At 46.4% G+C, this 19,153-nt stretch overlaps 3 protein-coding genes across 4 annotated transcripts in view; 2 read left to right on the top strand and 1 right to left on the bottom strand.

Moving 5' to 3' along the window:
- The window catches only part of LOC135913740 (zinc finger protein OZF-like), a 269,769-nt gene that overhangs the window by 103,760 nt on the left and 146,856 nt on the right, over positions 1–19,153 (top strand). The gene's annotated exons all lie outside the window — the stretch shown is intronic.
- Positions 248–4,743, top strand: lwr (ubiquitin conjugating enzyme lesswright). Of its 2 annotated transcripts, none has more exons than XM_065446346.2 (5): positions 248–436; positions 994–1,069; positions 1,807–1,890; positions 2,465–2,727; positions 4,479–4,743. In XM_065446346.2, exons 2-5 carry the CDS (start codon positions 1,004–1,006, stop codon positions 4,543–4,545), a joined length of 480 nt encoding a protein of 159 aa, XP_065302418.1. In that variant the 5' UTR covers positions 248–436; positions 994–1,003; the 3' UTR covers positions 4,546–4,743. The 2 variants fall into 2 exon arrangements, with proteins under 2 accessions (XP_065302418.1, XP_070379966.1); XM_070523865.1 differs by lacking the exon at positions 248–436 and adding an exon at positions 758–900.
- l(1)10Bb (BUD31-like protein) lies at positions 9,461–17,692 on the bottom strand. Its single transcript, XM_065446377.2, has 4 exons — positions 17,428–17,692; positions 13,653–13,775; positions 12,875–13,041; positions 9,461–9,592 (listed from the first exon to the last, which is right to left on the bottom strand). The coding sequence occupies exons 1-4, from the start codon at positions 17,519–17,521 to the stop codon at positions 9,542–9,544; spliced, it is 435 nt and encodes a 144-aa protein (XP_065302449.1). The 5' UTR covers positions 17,522–17,692; the 3' UTR covers positions 9,461–9,541.

Below are 19,153 nucleotides of genomic sequence, written 5' to 3'. Positions count from 1 at the left end.
CGCAGCGCCACTAGTGGTTGTGCTTGAGACCAAATACAAGTGTCTATTATTAGAAAAAAAAGAAGGAGCTCAACTATATAATGTAATTTTTATTCACAAAATTATGTTTTTATAGCAAGTGCTTTTTTTATATATTGCACATTTTGTTGCTCGCAGTCCCGCTCAGCGGCTGTTTGCGTAGATCGCACGTGACTCACATTTTACACCTAGCTGCGGCGCAACGAGCGTTTGAAACGTTATTTCGTTACCACTTTGGTGCTGCCTGTTGTGTGGCTCGCTTGGCTCCATTACCTGTATCTCTTTCGCTCTCGACGCCGCCAGCGTCGTGGTTGAGCCCGTTGAACGTCTCTTTTTTTATTCTTTTTTCTTTGACCTTCCAGGCTATCCGAGCTGGAGGGTTTTCGGCGCAAAGTGAGCTGAAAGTGTTCCTGGCCAGGTACGTAGTTTATTGCTCTCGTACCGCACTCAAAAACTGTCGTGGCAATTTCAAACTGACCAAGCTTTTTCTTCCAGTCATGGTACTGCTGCTTGGTGTGCGTTTTGCCTGTAAATTGCATCGCTTCCCGCGGCAGCGGCTAGGGTTAGCGTTACCGTCGGCGTCTCTGTAGGCATTGGATGGGTTTTTGTATGACAGCTGAGCGCGTGCTCGTTTCAAAACCAGAAAACTTTCAAGCTTGCTCTAGTGTTTCGCTATCGGGAACAGGCGACTCCTAAGATTAGTGCTAGGAGTGTTGGGCGCGCGGCGGTTGAAACCGGCCGCGTCCGTCGGAAGTCTTTTCCGAGGCGCCTGCACGAGTTGACCGCCATGCATGTCTAATCGCTGTGTTATTTGTAACGTTTTAGTTGACGCTGACCTGCGAGGTTGAGCGAACACCTTCAAGAGGCATGTGTGCCGTGCTTGTAAGCCCTCGAATTGGCTATTTGTGCCGCTACATGCTTTTCGGACTGCGCCTCCAACGTCGTTCGCTTATTTCGGTGCTTTATAACTCGCAGGGGAACTGCCATGTCTGGAATTGCGATCGCCCGACTCTCGGAAGAGCGGAAAGCGTGGAGAAAAGACCACCCGTTTGTAAGTAATTTCATTTTCTTAACATCCCCGAGACCTGCGCTATTGGTCGTACTTGCTCGTTTTATCTATCACTCCGCTTTCTTTTTTTGGAAGAGAAGCAGCAGGTAGGGCCGGTAAAAAAGGGACAGCGCAGCATTCGGTTGTATGAACGGCAGCGAGTTCGTGCGATTTGACTGCTCAGTCGTTTTTACCGGCAAGCTGTTGTCGGCAAGGTGGCCACGGACCTTGCTTGTGGAGCGCAGGATCGCTAGTATTAAAAAAAAAAAAATGAAAGCACACACGCTACTACGGAGTCAAGGCCAATAGATCATGGTGTGAAGAGCCGGTGTAGTCTGTAGGATTGAGCCAGCACACATTCGCTCAAACGGGCACAGCTCGGTGTGTAAGCAATGCACGCCAACGTTGCTGTGTGCGTAGAATTTTCTAGAAAGACGTATAAGTGAAGTTTGCGCTGCTTGCGGTAAGCCGGAACGGCGACCTCGATATCGATGGCGATCTACTGCCGCCGTGCCGAGCAGGCCGAGCCATGTGCCGCAGACATGCTAGTACGCGCCCGGTGCCCCTTCAACGGCGTCAACGTGAAAAGCTTTTGAGTGTACCGGAGCACGCAGGGCTTGGTTTATTTGGGCGTCAGCAGTCGACCTTCCACGCGTCCACGAATGGTGCATGTGTGTTATTTCTGTTGGAGAGGCATTTGTGGCGTGCAACTTCATTCGGTTTTTTTACCCATTCCACAGGGGTTCGTTGCCCGACCGACAAAGAACTTGGACGGAACATTAAATCTGCTCAACTGGGAGTGTGCCATCCCCGGAAAACAGGGGGTGAGTATAAGTGACCTCCTGCGTTTTTGCCACTTATGCAACAGCGGTTTGTCACGTGCAACGCCTTGCAATTGTTGGGACCAGCCTTTGCAGTAGCACGTCATTCAATGAAGATGATGCTAAGGCAAGCGAGGTAAACTGGTCGGGAATCCACAACTACGTTCTGGTACAGGCAACACATGCATGAGAAAAAAGGACAGCACCAGTGTTCATCTTGTTCATTTCTCTACCTTCTTCATGCTTCATCCTGCCTTATTAGCATACTAGGCTTGTTTGACTGACGAGTGAGGAAGTGAACCGTAATTGGACATTGCCAACCCTGTAAATTAAGGTGCATTTTCCTGGTCTTATTTCCGAACTGTAATAATGTGTGAAAGATTTGCCTGTATTGATTCTGCTGCACACATAATAAACAAAACCTGTTCTATTTATGTTACGAGGGTACTTCTGTTTCAACTCTTAATTGCATTACTGGCACTCTCCTTTGATATAATCGCTGCTTTGTGCAATTCGTGCGAGGTGCGTCAATCGTTCCACGGTAGACATATCTATGGATGGTACACTTGCAATGCAGACACCCTGGGAAGGAGGCCTCTACAAGCTGCGCATGGTCTTTAAAGATGACTACCCCTCAACACCACCCAAGTGCAAGTTTGAGCCCCCTCTGTTCCACCCAAACGTGTACCCGTCGGGTACAGTGTGTCTGTCGTTGCTGGACGAGGAGAAGGACTGGAGACCCGCCATCACCATCAAACAGATCTTGTTGGGTGTTCAAGACTTGCTCAACGAGCCCAACGTCAAGGACCCAGCGCAAGCAGAGGCATACACTATCTACTGGTGAGCACTCCCACTTAGTTTTTCCACTGTTGTATGGTTGTTCGTTGCCCAGGTATGACACTCTTAGCAATTGCCTGTGCAGTATCACTTTTGTGGATCATTCATACATTCAGGGCCGCCTGCAAAAAAATTTTACTTCGGTAATTTGGTTGAGTTGTATATGCTGTTGAAGCAATTGTGGCATGGCTCTTGTGTCTAATCTTGCTAACAGCCTTGGGAGCACCTTGGGAGATGATCCGGACACCTCGTGGTTTGTGGACATGACACAGCAAGCCACGGATGCCACCCAATTTCTGAGGCCACGCATTTCATTTTCTACACGATTTCGGCCGTGCAGTAATCGCGGCGTTAAGTTTTGGTATCGGAAACTGTCTTGTGAGCTTTTCGTGATCTGTGTCTACACTAACTGAAACTATGGTCTTTTTCACATGGTCCAAAGTTTTATTGAAGTTGGCCATTAAGCCTCCAGCTGATTTCATTGCCACCTCTATTGATTGTGGCGGTTCTCAAGCAATGTGTAATTGGTATTCTACGAGGTACACAGTGCTTGCTCGTAATTACTTGTTGATAATAAGGCTCCCGATAAAATTTGCTAAATAAGTGTCTGTGAAAAAAATTTTGGCTACACCACATACTGCCAAACTGCCATGCTTTTAATTCCCACTGTCAAAGCACTGGTTTCACTTGAACACTATCTGAGGTCCGAGACATTGTCAAAAAGGTGCAATGAGCAGAGTCATCACTGCTGCGCTCATTAACAAAGTTAACATTGAACCGCTACAAACACTGCGGTGATGATACTCTAGGGTGCCACTCACGACTGCAAATTTTGGTTAAAGGGGCACTAAAGGCACATACTTAATCAAGCTTAAGTTGCAGATTAATGCTTGAGAACATCTAACGCATCACATAAACTTTAGCAAATGCGAAATTTAGCTAAATGCTGGACTCAACTTGAGACTCCCCGGGCCATTCAAGTACTAGCCCGATGACGTACACACTCCTTATTATCATTCTGGCACTATTACGTACACAATCATTTGTAATAAATCGATAATTTAATTGTGTTAAAGGACGAAAGAAAACACTACTTGGGTAGTTCATATTCGATTTTTAAAAACGGAATGCAGTGACATTACCCTTGACAACAACATGAGCAGTCAGAAGTGTTCGTTTTTGCTTGACTCTGCGTCATCTACGTTTTCGTGCTTCATTAGTTCCATTATTGCGTGGTGCTGTGCTGGTTTTGCTCAAACTCTGTATATAGTAGAGGATGCCACGTCCGTGTGATGTTACGGGATGCCCGATCAATCCACACCACTTGACGAAAAGCCGCTGCAGTGGCAAATCGAATGTTCAGTCTTGGTTTCTGCATGGCCCTGTGTTTGCATTTTGCACAAAGAAACCATAGCACCCTCTGTTGGGCACTGTCTTACTCATCGACAGCAGCAAAGGGCGGTGGTGGTGTACACAATATCACCATTCCCCGCTCAGGGGTAGGCTATTTGAATTGCACTAAAGGTATGCGGACCCTTCATATGCAAATCTATTTTAAACTAGGTATTTGCTCGGCACGAAACAAGCACTGCAAAAGTTTCTGGAATGGTATTTAACAGTGCCCGCTGTCTCAATATTTGACTTTAGTGTCTCTTTAATTCAGTTTTTAAGCTAACTGTTGGTGCTTCTTGGAGTCGCAGGTGTCAAGGTTTTCTTTGGCTTGCATGTATTAAACACTTCACATTTCCTTGCAGCCAAAATGCCCTGGAGTACGAGAAGCGCATCAGAGCACAAGCAAAACAAATGGCATCGTCAGAGTGAAAGGGGAAAAAAAACTGTGTCCTTGCTGTTCCCAACCCCAGCAACAGCCTTGATTCCACTGGCTGTCACTCGGAGAGCTTCACGATTGGGCCATCCTGCACAACCTGACTTCGCCACTGGTTCTGACTGGCATCATTTGGCGCTCTTTGTATCTTAAGTTACTGTAAATAAAGTCATTTTTTTACTATAATCATTTAACACATTGTACATTGTAGTGTGTTGTGCCTGACTCAACAAGGTGCCATGTATGGCGGTGGTAAAGTCGAACCCGGTTGCGGCGAATAGGCACTAGAACATCTTTGATACATAATTCAATATACCCAAGCACCACCTCTGTAACAAACTTTTGCAATTCATTCCGTATGGTAAGATTTGTTATGTAGTGGAGGAAAGAAGCAAGGAGGAATCCTTTCATAAAAGTGACTCGTAAGAAGCAATAATTTTGAGCTGTGCGTTTAGCAATTTCATGCAATTTCAGCAATGTGTTCCAGGATGCTCAGACGCTCCATGGAACACATCCAGCTAACCAGTGTGTCTTGGGAATGCACAAAGAGAAACGTAATTCAGAACAGAATGTGACTAAGTGGGTTGCACCTCCGCTCTGCAGTGGGTAAATCCCTCGGCCTAGGTGTCCTTAGCTGCCTTTCGTGCTCAATCTGTTCGAGCTGGTCTGTCGAGTCGGCTAAACCACACTGCTTCCCGCTGCCACGTATGGTATGGGTGCGAGCTCTGGTACACTTGTGCAAGCCATACTACGTGGCAGAGAACACGTTATGGGGGTCCTAGGGTCTCGCAGGAGTTCTGAGCGCTGCGGGTTCGAGCGTAGCAAACCACAGGGCTGTGTCGGCCATAGCACACATGCACAATGGTGCTACCGAGTGCTATGCACACAGGAAAACTGCATTGTCCAGAGTTGGCGGAAACCGTTTATTGTCTCCGGCGACTCGTTAACACTGTACAAACACCTGGTCCCGAGGTTCGTGGAAACCAAAGGGGCCAACTTGCGAGAGCTTGGGCCTCCAATAAGTTCAGCTCTGCACAGTTTGACCTCGCACTAAGCACTGCTCTTGGGCTTAGCATCCGGACAAGATCAACACAAGGTAAGCGCTCGCCATGCTAGCAAAGGCACCATACAGGAGCTCAACACAAAGGGGCCAGCGAATGAGAGGAAAGCGAAACCAACATTCCCATCGGGAGAAGCCAACAGCGGCTATCCCCGTGACGCGAGCGACCCCACTGCAAATTTTAAGTGGATCGCCACCGCCAACAACCGTCGCAAGTGGAAAGGGGGAGAGGCATAGGGATGACAGAACAGAGGAGGCATTCTGTATGAATCCACCTTGTGGACATGCCCATTTCGTCTGCTGCTGAAATGCTGATTGGTTGTGGCATCTTGTCGCTGCTGACATGCAGCCCAGCCCGGCCAATTAGAATTTTAACAGCAGACGAAATGGACATATCCACCAGGTGGACTCTTACATAATGCCTCCGCAGGTTATTGCCCACGGAACGCCGCCAGGGCATACCACAATCCCCACAACATTCATTACAGTGGGGTGCTTATAATATAGCACGGTGCAAACTCGGTGAAGATATGCATTTGTAGTTTCCGTCGCACTACACCTTCTCGCATGAGGACGTGCAATGGTGGTAGTGTTCTTGGCGACCCACGACAGTGTTGGAGGACGCACGTGTAGGTTAATGGTATTGACTCGGTATGTAACTGCTCGTTGCAAGCCTCTCTTGGCCCCCAAGTGCATATGCCTGCCGATTGCCACACAAGCACCCGTGCCCCAGAATGCATGCAATGTGGACATTGGTGCAGTTCACCCAGAATGTGGCCCTAGAAATTGTACCCCTCGAATAATTTCTGCATGCTGCCCAAGAATTCATGAGGACTATGAGTGGCATGAAGACATGAACTTTTGTTGCGGGATGTAGTGGACCCTTCTGGAACATAGTGAATGTCGATGAACGATTAATCAATGAAATGTATCCCATAAGAGGACTAATCTTCATCGATCTGCACCTTTCATTTAACTGACGTAATCGATTAGGCCTGTTCGATTGATCGTTTTCGAGAGTTTGACAGCAGTGGCGCGAAAATTTTAAAATGATACTGTAATGGCAGCACACGAGCAGCGACTGGGCGGCTGTGGTGGAGTGACTGTCAACTGTTTTTCCGAGTCCCGAGAGATGCCAAGCCGAGTGCTTCCCCTCGCTTCCCCCGCACCGCCTGAAGCTGGAGACTTGAAATGCCCTTACAATTCAAGGCATGCCATAGCAACCCAGTCGTTGATCATCGTGCCACTCCCAGTCTGCTAAAGACGTGGCAAAACATACGCGCCGGTTTGGAGCATGCATTTGACACAGCAACAAAGTTCACGTAGATTCCAGCAAATCTATAGCGTCCGCGCATCTATTCTGGCATGCTGGTTTTGTGGCCATTCAAAGGTGTCGGTTTCACCCAAACATCCCAGCCAATTGACATTCCTTCGCTCTGTAGAAAAGTGCGTGTGGTTTAATATCTTGAACTAGTAACTTTCCTTTCCCCCGTGTATAATGCAATTTCTTGCATATTTCTGTTGGACTTCACCTTTGCCATTTTTCTTATTTCTGGTTTAACTACTGTACAGGGATTCACTAGTGCCATGCATCTTATTTAATTCTGCACTAAGTGCCATTTTATAATACACAGCTACACCTCGATATAACGAACTTCAATATAACGAAGTATTTACCTTTTCACAACCTCTTCTGCATAGAACACCATGTATTTAGAACCTCAACATAGCGAAGTGTGTTTGAGGTTTCAAGATAACGAAATTTCACTGCCTCCGCAAAGGAATGCCGAGGCAATAAATGAAAAGTTTCACCGGCGCAAACGGTCAAATGATTGCATTGCACGCAGCTGCTTGTAAACACGCCTCTCAATTCGCGCCCAAAGCAACCGCCGAAGTGGAGCCCATCGTCTTCTGCATAAAGTCTAAGTGTGATAAGATGCTATCGCGCTACATGCAGTGTGTGCTTTCGGTGCAAATGAAAGTGTGCGAGGCTGAGGCAAGAAAGATGGTGCCTTCACGAGTGCTGCCTTCCCACACTAGCAAAGGGAAAGAGGGAGATGGGAGTGAGCTTGCGGTAAAGCGATCAAATGCGCGCGAGGGGGCAGAGTGGGAAGTAAGCTGGCGCGCGTCTCAGCCGTGGCTGCGCATGGCTGTAACCGCGGCTGAGTGCATACGCAGCCGCGCATCCTGCTTTAGAAGTAACCTGCCGTGTGTTCAAAGAGCAGGCGTGCCGAGACGTTGTGGCATGTAAGCTGTCTTCCCGTGCGTTTAGTATTGCAGGTTGTGTAATCCCGAGTTTCGGTGACCCGTTGGAGCGAGAGGTGAACTATTCGCTCCTCGCTGCCGCTGCTTTTCATGATAGCGTCGTCCCAGTGCGGGCGACGCTATCAGATGCAGGGGCGGAGTGCATGCGAAAGCGTGCCTGGCTTCGCTTAATTCGTACCGCCGATGTGAAGATATCGTCGACGCGGCATGAAACCGTATCATTCGTCGCCAAATTCATCAAAATGAATTGTTTCCACATTCGAATTTGCTTTCGTTTGCTCGATAATTCTGAAAATTCTGTGGACCCTTGATCAAGAATTGAGCAAGAATTGATCGGCAACTGTACTTATTTGCATAAAAGGTCGAATTTTAATACAACGAAATTTCAATGTAATGAAGCAAATTGCACATTTTACCGACTTTGTTATATCAAGCTTTAACTGTATAGTGTTTATACACTTGCTTTCCAAACTTTGTTCTACCTCTCAAACATTAAAATAGGGTCTCACAAAAGTACGAGTAGTTAACTGTGTTTCAACTTTTTAAAGGTGCCCAGCAAAATTTTGGATTCAGTTGACGAAAAACCCTGCATCTAAAGCGATTAATCAATGAATGGCTAAAATTATGAACGATTAATTGTTAATCGAATTTAAAGAATAACCGACCATCCTTATTTTGAAAACATACATGCAGATCTTTCTTCTATAGCTTATCCAAGAGCTTCCCTGTCATCGAAATAGCTTGGCCATGAGTGTAAGAAGTATTCATTGTCTCCCATCACATTACATGAAGTAAAAAGCAGAGTACTGATACACCCCATTTTAAATAATCATGCTTGCGTATAGACAGATCCTGTCCTTATCCAATGTAACATGTCTGCTGCGTCGATGCAAGCCCATATAGTATTCACATCTCTGAAGCCATCATACCATCAATTCAGGCGCAGTCAAAAACTCACTCGACGCACATTAGTTAAAACATAATGGCTGCACCTCAGCGTTCGTTGGGAGTGTCATACTCTGCCTGCACCGCAGAAATCAAGCTGCAGAATTTCTGAACTTCCTGTGAACCACCGTTAACTTTTTCGAAGTGGTGCAGGCGAATCAAATGGACCTTATGATGGAATATGGCGGCGCACTTCAAAACTAGGACGTAACACAGTGAAGAAACAGGAGCACTGCACAGCAACCGTTCGACAATTGCAGTACAGCACTACATGTTCGTTAGCACTGTGCTATGTCCTTGTTTCGAAGTGCACTGCCATATTCCATTGCGATTAACCAACTAGCCCACTAGTTCGTGTTATGGACCTTACGAATGGCCGTGAACTTTAGGTGCACTTTTTGAAACGAACGGCACTGTGCAGAAGGTACCATGCTTGCACTGCTGAACGGTGAAGCACAGCACTACTTTAACTAGTTTGCAGGTGAATTGAACGAACCTATTGTTGCCATTCAGTTTTCAAGGACGAGGCTGTTGAACCTCTGCAGCTATGTTCCAGTGAAGGTCGAATGCAAAAAATGACACCAGAGGTATTGGCCCATATGAAAAGCCTACGAGGCTGGCCAAAAAGGCAGCAAACACAATTTGTGGTAGTAGAAATGGGACAGCTTTATAGGCGACACTGCATATCAACTTCTGGTAATGGTAGCGATGAGACAAATTCTTCATCCAGAGCACCCTCTGCAGCCACAGTGGACACACTCGACTATCTTGCCCTGAAAGCAATTGGAAAAACTTGCTGTTAAAAATGCTCTCAAATATGCATGATGTAAAAGGAGCCTTTCAAGCCCTTTTTAAAGAGACCCTGAAACAATTTTGATGACTTTGCACAAACGTATTTATTGAGTTGTTAGGTTTGGCCCTTCTGATCATTAAGCGACGCATTTTAGAGCTCGGCATAAAGCGTGCAATTTATTCTAAGCTTTTAAAAATGTAAATTGCTGCCGATTCCAGCACGGCACTTCCCCCAGTTTTCAGCTGCCCTTGACCAAGTGACCCAAGGTGAACATATGATGCCAGCAGGGCGAGCTACATGACTGGCTGCCCAGGGCTCATCGTAGATAATTTTCCCAGCTTTAAGGAGAACAAATGTTGCTTGTAATAGTTGCCATATTAGTTAAATTGTTTCTATAAAAACAAAATAACAGAAAGAGAATGCACAAGGACACTTCATCACTACACTCAAGCACTTCTGGTACACAGCAAGTGTTGTCTGCTTGCATGTGAGCGGAGTGGCTCCAGCGCTGGTTGTCGGTATCCGATCGGCACCAGCATCTACGCATTTGCAGCCGTCACTTCACACCAAAGGATTAGTATATACCACAGCAGTGTGTTGCGTGTCCGGTATCCAAGTAAATGCAAGCGCACTGAGCCTGGATGGTTTATGGGATGAGCAGAGCCGCAAACGTGAACGGTCCACACGGTGCTGCCACCTGGTGGCAGCACCGTGTGGACCGCACAGACCTGAACGAAACACAGAATATATAGCAGTAACCAGGTGTATTCTACTTTGCTGCTGGTGTAAATTTTTAGCAAGAGCATAATTGTGAACACATTTTTCTATAAGTTTAAAATGTTTTACACTTGGTTACAGCAATATTAGCTCTTTGTTTGGCTGGTTAAGCTCTGCGCCACCAGGTGGCTTGACCGTGCAGATCGATCATCCCACTCATGTACGTCTACGCTAAAGCTCCTTCATCACAGCAATAGTAGTATGGAGACGCTTTAGCTTAAACAGTAAAACACGTTGTGGGGCTAGTTGGTGCATAGCTTTCAATAGAATAAGCGCCAAAAAGTGACAGCACACAAGAAGAAAAACAGACAGGACAAGGCGCCTTGTCCTGTCTGTTTTTCTTCTTGTGTGCTGTCACTTTTTCGCGCTTATTCTATTGAAAGTTAGCTTACACCTCCACCCCTCCGTCAAAACACCAAGCTCGCCTGTGATTACCAACACGCCCGGTGCTGCAATAGAATGTGCTTGCGATGCACACTGCTTTGATAGCTCTCACTTGGGATCAACTGTCAGGCAGCTGGCAGAGAGGTTGGAGAGGCTTCACGCGCTGGCTCCAAAACGACCAAAAGTAGATGACACGATGTCCCATCATGACACAAAGCCAGAGAAGGGGGAGCCTAGTCCCAATCACTCAGCAAAAGAACTGAGGAGAAAAAGCATGTCTATGGAGGAGGGTAATTTGTAATCGTTCGTAGCTCTCTTAATGAGACACTTCACCTAAATAGTGGAGCGAATGTTTTACTGTAGCTGTACCCTATGCATCTACAAAAATTTTCTGAACCACTTCAGGGACCCTTTAATATCCTCATGAGACCAACTTCCCTGTACATAATGCCTTAGATTGCCTTAATCCATTTCAACATTTACTCAGAAGTGGTTATGCAGGGTTCGTGAAGACTTCCAAGACAGAACTTTTTAAGGGTCTTTCAAGAAATATTACAGGAGTACCATGGCACACATGTCAAATTTTTATTGTACATATATTTCGCTTGTGTGCTAACATGTGCATTACAGTTTCTTTGATAATACATGCATTACATTCATAATACAGTGTAACATGGCTTAACCCTGTGTCAAGTCTCATGAAGTGCTTTGTCTATGCACCAAGGAAGGGTGCCAGCTACCTGCAGCACTCTAGTCGTATGACAAGAGCCCCGGACACGCACTGTGTCTGACCAACAGCAAAGCAACGAGTAGCACAAAGGGAACTGAAACTAACGATGGGACAAGGCGGTGAAGAAAGCAGCGTCAAACACGAAAAGAGAAGCGTAATATCAAAGAAAGCATATGGCTTATTGGCCACTTGCCAGCTCTTAACTTCATGTACTACGCAAAGCGTGTGGTTGAAACAATGTTCACTGCCATGGTCATGAGTGGTGCTGCGTGAGTGAGAGCTTGTATGTTTCCACTTCCTTCATGTTTCATCAACCCAGTGCTCTAGTTTCCCGATGATGAAATAGAATCTAGCCAAAATTATCCAACTCAATGCTTAACACTGCCAGGGCTAGGCTCTATTACACCTACACAAAGACCCAAAGTGGACAGATGGGTAGCCACCGTTCATTATATACGAAAGTTGTGGGTTTGGTTCATACCTGCGGCCAAGTCGTCTTTTTCTCAACTTTAATTTTTATTTTCCTGATTATTTGTACATTTCAATTAGAAGCATCCAGTTAATTTGTCCAGTTCTTCGCTTGGCCTCATTGTCTGTTGGCTTCATGTGGATCTAACTGTGTATGAAGTGACTCTTGGTGGTTAGTAATTCATATAAAGTGCACACAAAGACATATGACGCAGGCAGAATGACACGGCACTTAACTGCATCAGTTTGCCTCATCTGTCACCTTTGAGTGCGCTTCTGTTTGGTCATAGTTGTAGAAATTTTGCTTTACGCTTTATATTTTTCTAAGTTTCCAAGCAATCATAGTTTTTTAAACGTAGCCAGGCAATAAATCCTTATGCACATGAATAATCATTACAAATTGTTGCACTCGCAACAGAATATTTTGCAAAGTCATAAGACCGTCTGAAGCCTAACAGAGAAAGTTTAAGCAAATCCGTGTGCAATACATGGCTCGCACTAATGTCAGCTTAGCCACCGTGTTCAAGGTCCAGCACAGCTTGTTGGTGTCTTGCACGGCAGTTCTGTCGTGGTTCTGGCACAAACTCGAGCACCGTTCTGACCACTGTTCTGACCACCGTTCTGACCACTGAAGCAGGTTGCCCACGGCAGTGAATATGATACACTGACGTCATTCTAGCTGCGATAGAGGACCAGCACGGTGAGAAGCTGCATCCGTGACGTCACGTGCAAGGCATTTACACCCATCATTCCGCCACATTTTCAACTGCCGTAGACACTAGTGCTGCCAGAATTATCGCTAGTAATTTTTGCAGCAAACTCTATGGGTGGTTCGGTCACAAGTCTGTTCCGACTCGCCCAGCTTCCAGTTCTATTGTACAAAAAGCAAGGGTGTATCAGTACCTCCTCGAGCTTTGCCTTGGGGACGCGGCAGATGCAGTTGGTGCCGAAGTTGGTGTCCCTGGTCTGGATGCATCGCAGGCAGCACAGGTTCTCGTAGCCCTGCTTCTTCCACTTGGCCATTAGGTTGCGGTCAGCGAGGCCCTCCCGGATGCAGTACTCGTAAAGCTCTGCACGTACACATAATGCATGCATCATGTGAGCACTAACAAGACATTTTTTTTTACTTTTTTATAAGAAATGAAAGTGGTAGAAAGAGAAAAAAAATCTGGACTTTTACAGAGGAGCTGTTACTGCCACTACAAAAGCCCCAAGTCAAACGCAATACGTCCCATATAAATGTCGAAAATGCGACATCTGAAAATGCCTGGATTGATTGGCATCCCAGCTGAGCTAAAACAATCTGTTGATGGGCAATGGGGAAAGTAAACATTGTGGGCTCTATATCTCAGTTATAATTAAGTCCTTTTCAAAAATTCTTAGAGAAATAGTCATTGAAAGGCGTCACACACAGTCCAGCGTATTATCAGCTAAGAAGAAAAAGTGCTGCAGGGCCTTTTTAAGGTGCACCTAAATTAAGTACACTATTTTTTTTTCCATTTTGCCCCCATCGAAATGCAGCCATCACAGCTGGGAATAGGACCTGCGACCTCGTGCTCAGGAGCAGTATGCCACAGCCACTGAGGCAGGTAAAACAAGCAAACACGCTCATTTTGTGCCCTGAGGAAAAGGAAGAAGAGAGGAGACATGCAAGAACCTATGCGGTTGAAGTTGTCCGCACCTTTGCTGATGGCCTTCCGCTTGTGGAAGAGGTCAAACACGTATCGGGACTTCTGGTGGTGGATCTTGAAGATGGGCCACAGAGACTCCACCTTGCGCTTGCCTTCGTGTGACTCTGTCTCACCTGCAACCAAATGGCTTCTTAAGGCATTGGATGACAAGGCCATTTTGCAGAAGGCATGCCACGAGGTTTCGTTCTCTCTCTAATCCCTGTGAAGCAATAACGGTCACTCTCCTCTGAACAACAGCGGCTGACCAACAGAACACCCAAACCTGACCAACATTTTAACTAGGGAACTTGTGAAGTTCTTGCTCAGACAAATGAAGTGCACTAGTATAAATGTTGCCTTTAGGCTAAGAATTCTCTTGGTCTACCACTGCTGATCACTTCAAATCTCCATGTACCTGTGAGCCCATTTACTACTCTGCGCTGAAGTCATATGCTGACAAGTACTCCTCTCCAGAATTATTTGACAAGAAACATCGATTCCGGGAAACTAACTAGGTTGTGTTTCTCCGTTTTCAGAGCTTTCACAAGCAAATTCTCTCGATGAAGACACGCAAACAATGTCTTTTTTGCACGGAGCCTCAAAACGACCAACATCTACAATCAGCAAAGAATGATGCTATGCGCACTACAGAGTGTGCCCCTGCCAGAAATGTATCGGTTGATGATGATGATGTGGTGCCTTTCCCTTTGTAAAGGGTCACCATATTTACAGCGGCTTGGCAATAAAATAGAAAAGGAACAAAAAAAGGGGGGGGGGGAGGGTAGGGCAGGGGCACATTATGGAGGAGCAGCTCACTTCACATACTTCTGTGAGCTTTACCGGGATCACGTCCCCACAGTTGCGGCTCTGCATCTTTCAAGGCGCCACTTAGTTTGCTCTACCACTCCTCTGTTAACCTACCCACGATCACCGTCAGAGCCTAGTGCAATATGTACGGGAATGTCTCCTAGACGCTGGGGTTCAATTTTCTTGCACAGCATCACAATGTTCTGCATAGTTTCGTAAACACCACCACATATGCGACACATCATATCCGGCTGCTCACTGTCAATTTTCCATTGGCGTTCCAGTGTGCGCAGTGCTCCAGCTCATGCCTCGAAGAGCAGGCAGCTCGCAAGGCTATTGTCAAAAATCGACACTGTGCCAATGGTCCTTTTGTGTCAGCCACATAGGGCCATTGTGGTTTTTTTGCTGATCGCTTGTAGCCATAGCACCTCCTCCTTTTCCTTGATGCAGTCACGCACATCCTAGATATATTGTTTAATTTAGTCTGCCTGCATGGGTGCCGCAAAGAACCCATATTTCTTCTCTATGCAGTACATGCGGTTTGTCCAGTAAGTGCGCAAACATGTAGCAGTCAAGTATTCAAAGACCTGCCTGGCCAATCGCTCCTTCCGCATAAAATTCAGGTGACCATGGTAGGTCAGTTTGATTGTCGTCTCAAGTGCTTCGAAGGTAGACTACCCGAGGTCTCCGTGGACTGCTTTGTTGGCTACCGTCCCGTGTGATCCCTAAGCAATGCAGCCGACCTCCTGTGGGTGTCGCTCCAACCATCCTCTAGTTTCATGTGACGAGCAGACAGTGGCATTGCAAAAAATCAGCGCGGGCACACGTACAAGCTTCCACATGTCATGCACCATAAGGTATCGGTTCTCCGGCTCCTGCGCCGGAGAACACATTGTGCCCTCAGAGCCGTCCGTCTTACGTTGTCCTCGTGCTGTCTATACATGCCACCACCTGAGCACAGCATCACACCCAAGTATTTGTACAAAGAGGCTACTTCTAGCGCATTTCCTGACAGTGTCAGGGTTAGTGTTCCACTACCCAGCGTCACACCCGCCAGCTGGACAACAGTCATTTTCTTGAAATTGTAGCAAAGCCCCAGCTTTGTGATTTCTGATACACATATGTTCACCAGAGCTAGCATGATTCTTGGAGTTTCTGCCATCAGAATGATGTCATACGGAAAGGCAAGACCCGATGGATGTTGTGAGCATCCCCTTTGTAACAGGGCGGTGGGTTGCGCCACCAAGCTCTCGCTATTATACTGCCTAATGTCCTATCTAGGTTAAACAATAAAAAGCGAACTGCGAACTGTGCTTTTGTACGTCTCTGTCTTGCTGTTTCCATACCTTTCTTTCACAAATCCTGCAATCGCCTCTTACTAATGCCCATTGCGGACACGTTTACTTTACCACTGCTCTCGCTGAACCCAAGGGCTTCGAGGATGCCAGTGGTGCCTAAATTGACCGCTGGGTAGACGTCTTCCCATTCTAATAAAACATGCTCCATAGTTTCCCTAGTTTTACCGCAGCAAGCACATGCTTCTTCCTTCTTACATCTCGCTTTATAGGTGCGTGTTCTAAGGCTACCCGATCTCGCTTCGAAAAGTAATGAGCTTCCCTTTGAGTTATCATAAATGGTTTCTTTCCTGATTTCGTTTTTTCCTCTCAAGTAGTCACTCATGGAAGGTTTCTTTTCCATTGCCACCACCCATGAGATTATTTCAGCCTCTCCGACTTTCCACTTTACCTTCTTTGTTGCTGTGTTGCCCACCCTACAGGCCGCATACTTGCTGGTAAGCTTCCTAGTTCTTTTCCTCCACTGTGAATCAACGTTTTTCCTGTACAGATACCTGAACACTCTCCCAGCCCATTTACTTTCTTCCATATCCCTCAGCCGTCTTTCACACTCAATTTTACTGTGAGCTTTCCTCACTTCAAAACTAGTCCAGCCCATATCACCCTGCACAGCTTCATTTGTAGTCTTCCCGCGAGCGCCCAATGCGAGGTGACCCACTGACCTCTGGTTCCCGTCGAGTCCTGAATGTACCCCTGATTTAAAGCAAACAACCGCATTTCCAAAAGTAAGTCCTGGAACTCGTGTACGACGATGCAGCGCCATCTAGGGAATGGCAATTCTCGCATTGGGGAAACTTATTTATCGTGCATGTTACCATGAAGATTAAGGTTGGTGCAAGGTTATGTTAGCTTAGGTTGGGTATAATTCGGTTAAAACAAATCATTACTGAAGCTCCCGGATTGGGTCATAAAGGTCTAAGTCAGACTCGGCATCCCCAGCGAGTGTACGTTTGTACGTAAATACGGCTGAAATGACAAGCTTTCCACGGGATGTGGCAGCATCGCCTTGCGACAACAGTGCGTCGTGCACCCAGCCATTACCGGCAGGGGCGCACTCCGTAGTGCGCATTACGCAGTATAATAGCAAGAGCTTGGTGGCGCAACCCACCGCCCCGTTCCACAGGGGACGCTCATAACATCCATCCATCCATGTATAGCACCATCCATCAGCAAAAGCGACCACTACCAATTTGTACCACTACGTTTATGCATCACGCCCAGTTCGATTTTTCCTATATACAGCGACTGCGCATTACTGAAAGCTCCGTCACATGATAGGTTAATTCGCTGCTGTATATCTCACTTTCCAAAAAGGCACGAAAGAATCTATCCTTCCTTCATCAAGCGGATGTCTGGAGCCACAAAAAGGCGCAATTTCTTGCCTCTCTAACTTACCACCGAAGAATCTAACTAAACATTTCACTTCATCACTCAGTCGATAACCAGCTATGGCAAACTTTTACACCATAGCACAACCCCCCCTCCCCGCAAAAAAAAAAAAAAAAAGTTCGCCCAAAAAAAGAACAATAACACATTAACGCTCGACAGAGAACATAAGCTGCGCCCTACTCCTGCTGCAGCCTTCACAACAAAACAATACAAACAAATATCACCGTTCGCTTACATTCGCGCATTTTTTGCTCCAGTTCGTCCAGTGTGGGCTCGATCAGCTCCCAGCCTTCGGGAGGGGGCTTCTTACTTCGTCTCACCTTACCCATGTCTCACTCAGGGCACAACAGATGCGGAGTATCACACCAACTGCTTCGTCTAATCAATCACACAAGCACAACACCACTAGCAAGGCCGACCACTACATGTTAAAACACCACCATTGAGCACTACAAACGCACCGTCAACGCACAGCCACCATAACGCAGCCAGAGCAATGACATTGGCTAGAGCATTGGCTATCGGCTAGTATCGTAGTTTGGTCACGTGACAATATTAACGCATAATCATGGATGGATAAGTGGATAAATGCTATGAGCGTCTTCATTGAAATAGGGCAATCTGTCGCGCCACCAAGCCCTTGTTATTCCTAAGTAGGACCACGGGTAGAACCGGGTAGGAAATTTTTTTTTAAACATAGGTCTATGTTAAAAAAAAAGAATTCCCATCATTAATTTTCTGAACCCCTATTGGGAAATTTTGTTTTTGTACGCCTCCGTTGTTAAGCCTCCCTATACTTTTTCTACTACCAAGCTTCCAATCGCCTATTTTACTCTTATCTTATAATCCATCTTTACTTTCCCCCTGCTATTGCAGCCCAAGGGATGCCAAGGGCTTCAAGGAGGCCGGAGGGGCCCACAGAGTTTATATGCATAGAGCATAAAGCAATGGCATAAGGCACATAGTAGTGACACGGCCGCTCAATGGAACGCACGTGCGTTTCCATTGAGCGGCCGTGGTAGTGAGAAATTCTGCATAATGTTTCATTTAATATATGGTGGAGGCTGGGCAGATATCTTCACCGGTGTTCTGTGTCTTCACATTCCAATAAAACCTGCTCTATCGTTTCCCTAGCTTTACCGCAACAAGAACCTGCTACTTCCTTGTTGTGGTGTCATCATAAGTTCTTTCTTTCCTGATTTCGCTTTCTTAAGCAGAGCTTACGCTCACAGCCATCAAAAAATATAGACGGCGCCACCTCCCTACGTAAGTTCCATGCGCTTCCGATCGTCGTACCCACGACCTACTGGAACTCCAGACCTGCACAGATATCCGGCTTCTATGGGAGCAGCTTGCGCCCACTTTCGTTCAACCGACTGCCGTAGGTGGCGCTTTTATAACCTGTTCGTCTGCTACGCGGTGGGCGGTTGTGCGGCGTTGTAAGTAGTACGGCAGCTGTTGTGTTGCGACGAACTGCTTCTCTAGTTGACGATTTTTGCTAACACAGTGACAGGGATGTCACAAGGCTTTGATCGGTCACTTGGCTCCAAAAGTTGACTCCCCGAACCTAAAAAATGTGGGAGCGTGTAGTCCGCTGCTCTCTAAAATAGCGTTAAATAGCCGCCCCCACTGCCTTTTTCAAGGAGATTATTATAAAACGCATTGTGTATAGAGTTCGCAACGTACCCAACAGTTTAATTGTACACGTTGTAAAATTCGCGTCTGCGCTCTTTAGAAACTTGAAGCCACCGTAATGTTCGACGACAGAACGATTACCACTCATTTTAACTCTTAAAAGTTGTCCGTGAATGCGTCACGAGTTCAAAAAGTGAATTACGCACACAGCTTCACTGCGTACGTATCTTCAGCACCACCGTTATGCTGCCGCCGTACTACGCGGAAAAGCTAGCTTTACAGTTTGAAAAGAGTTCCGTGACACGATTTTTAAGGCCTGCACAGCA

Source organism: Dermacentor albipictus, chromosome 8, assembly GCF_038994185.2.
Source record: "Dermacentor albipictus isolate Rhodes 1998 colony chromosome 8, USDA_Dalb.pri_finalv2, whole genome shotgun sequence".
Lineage (NCBI taxonomy): Eukaryota > Metazoa > Arthropoda > Arachnida > Ixodida > Ixodidae > Dermacentor > Dermacentor albipictus.
The sequence above is the reverse complement of the archived record's forward strand: the minus strand, read 5'-3'. Positions and strand labels throughout refer to the sequence as shown.

Excerpts from the sequence above, each read along its gene's own strand:
- lwr (XM_065446346.2), top strand. The coding sequence starts at position 1,004 with ATGTCTGGAATTGCGATCGCCCGACTCTCGGAAGAGCGGAAAGCGTGG. Across the intron at positions 1,891-2,464 it reads CCATCCCCGGAAAACAGGGG|ACACCCTGGGAAGGAGGCCT; the intron begins GTGAGTATAAGT and ends CTTGCAATGCAG. Across the intron at positions 2,728-4,478 it reads GAGGCATACACTATCTACTG|CCAAAATGCCCTGGAGTACG; the intron begins GTGAGCACTCCC and ends ATTTCCTTGCAG.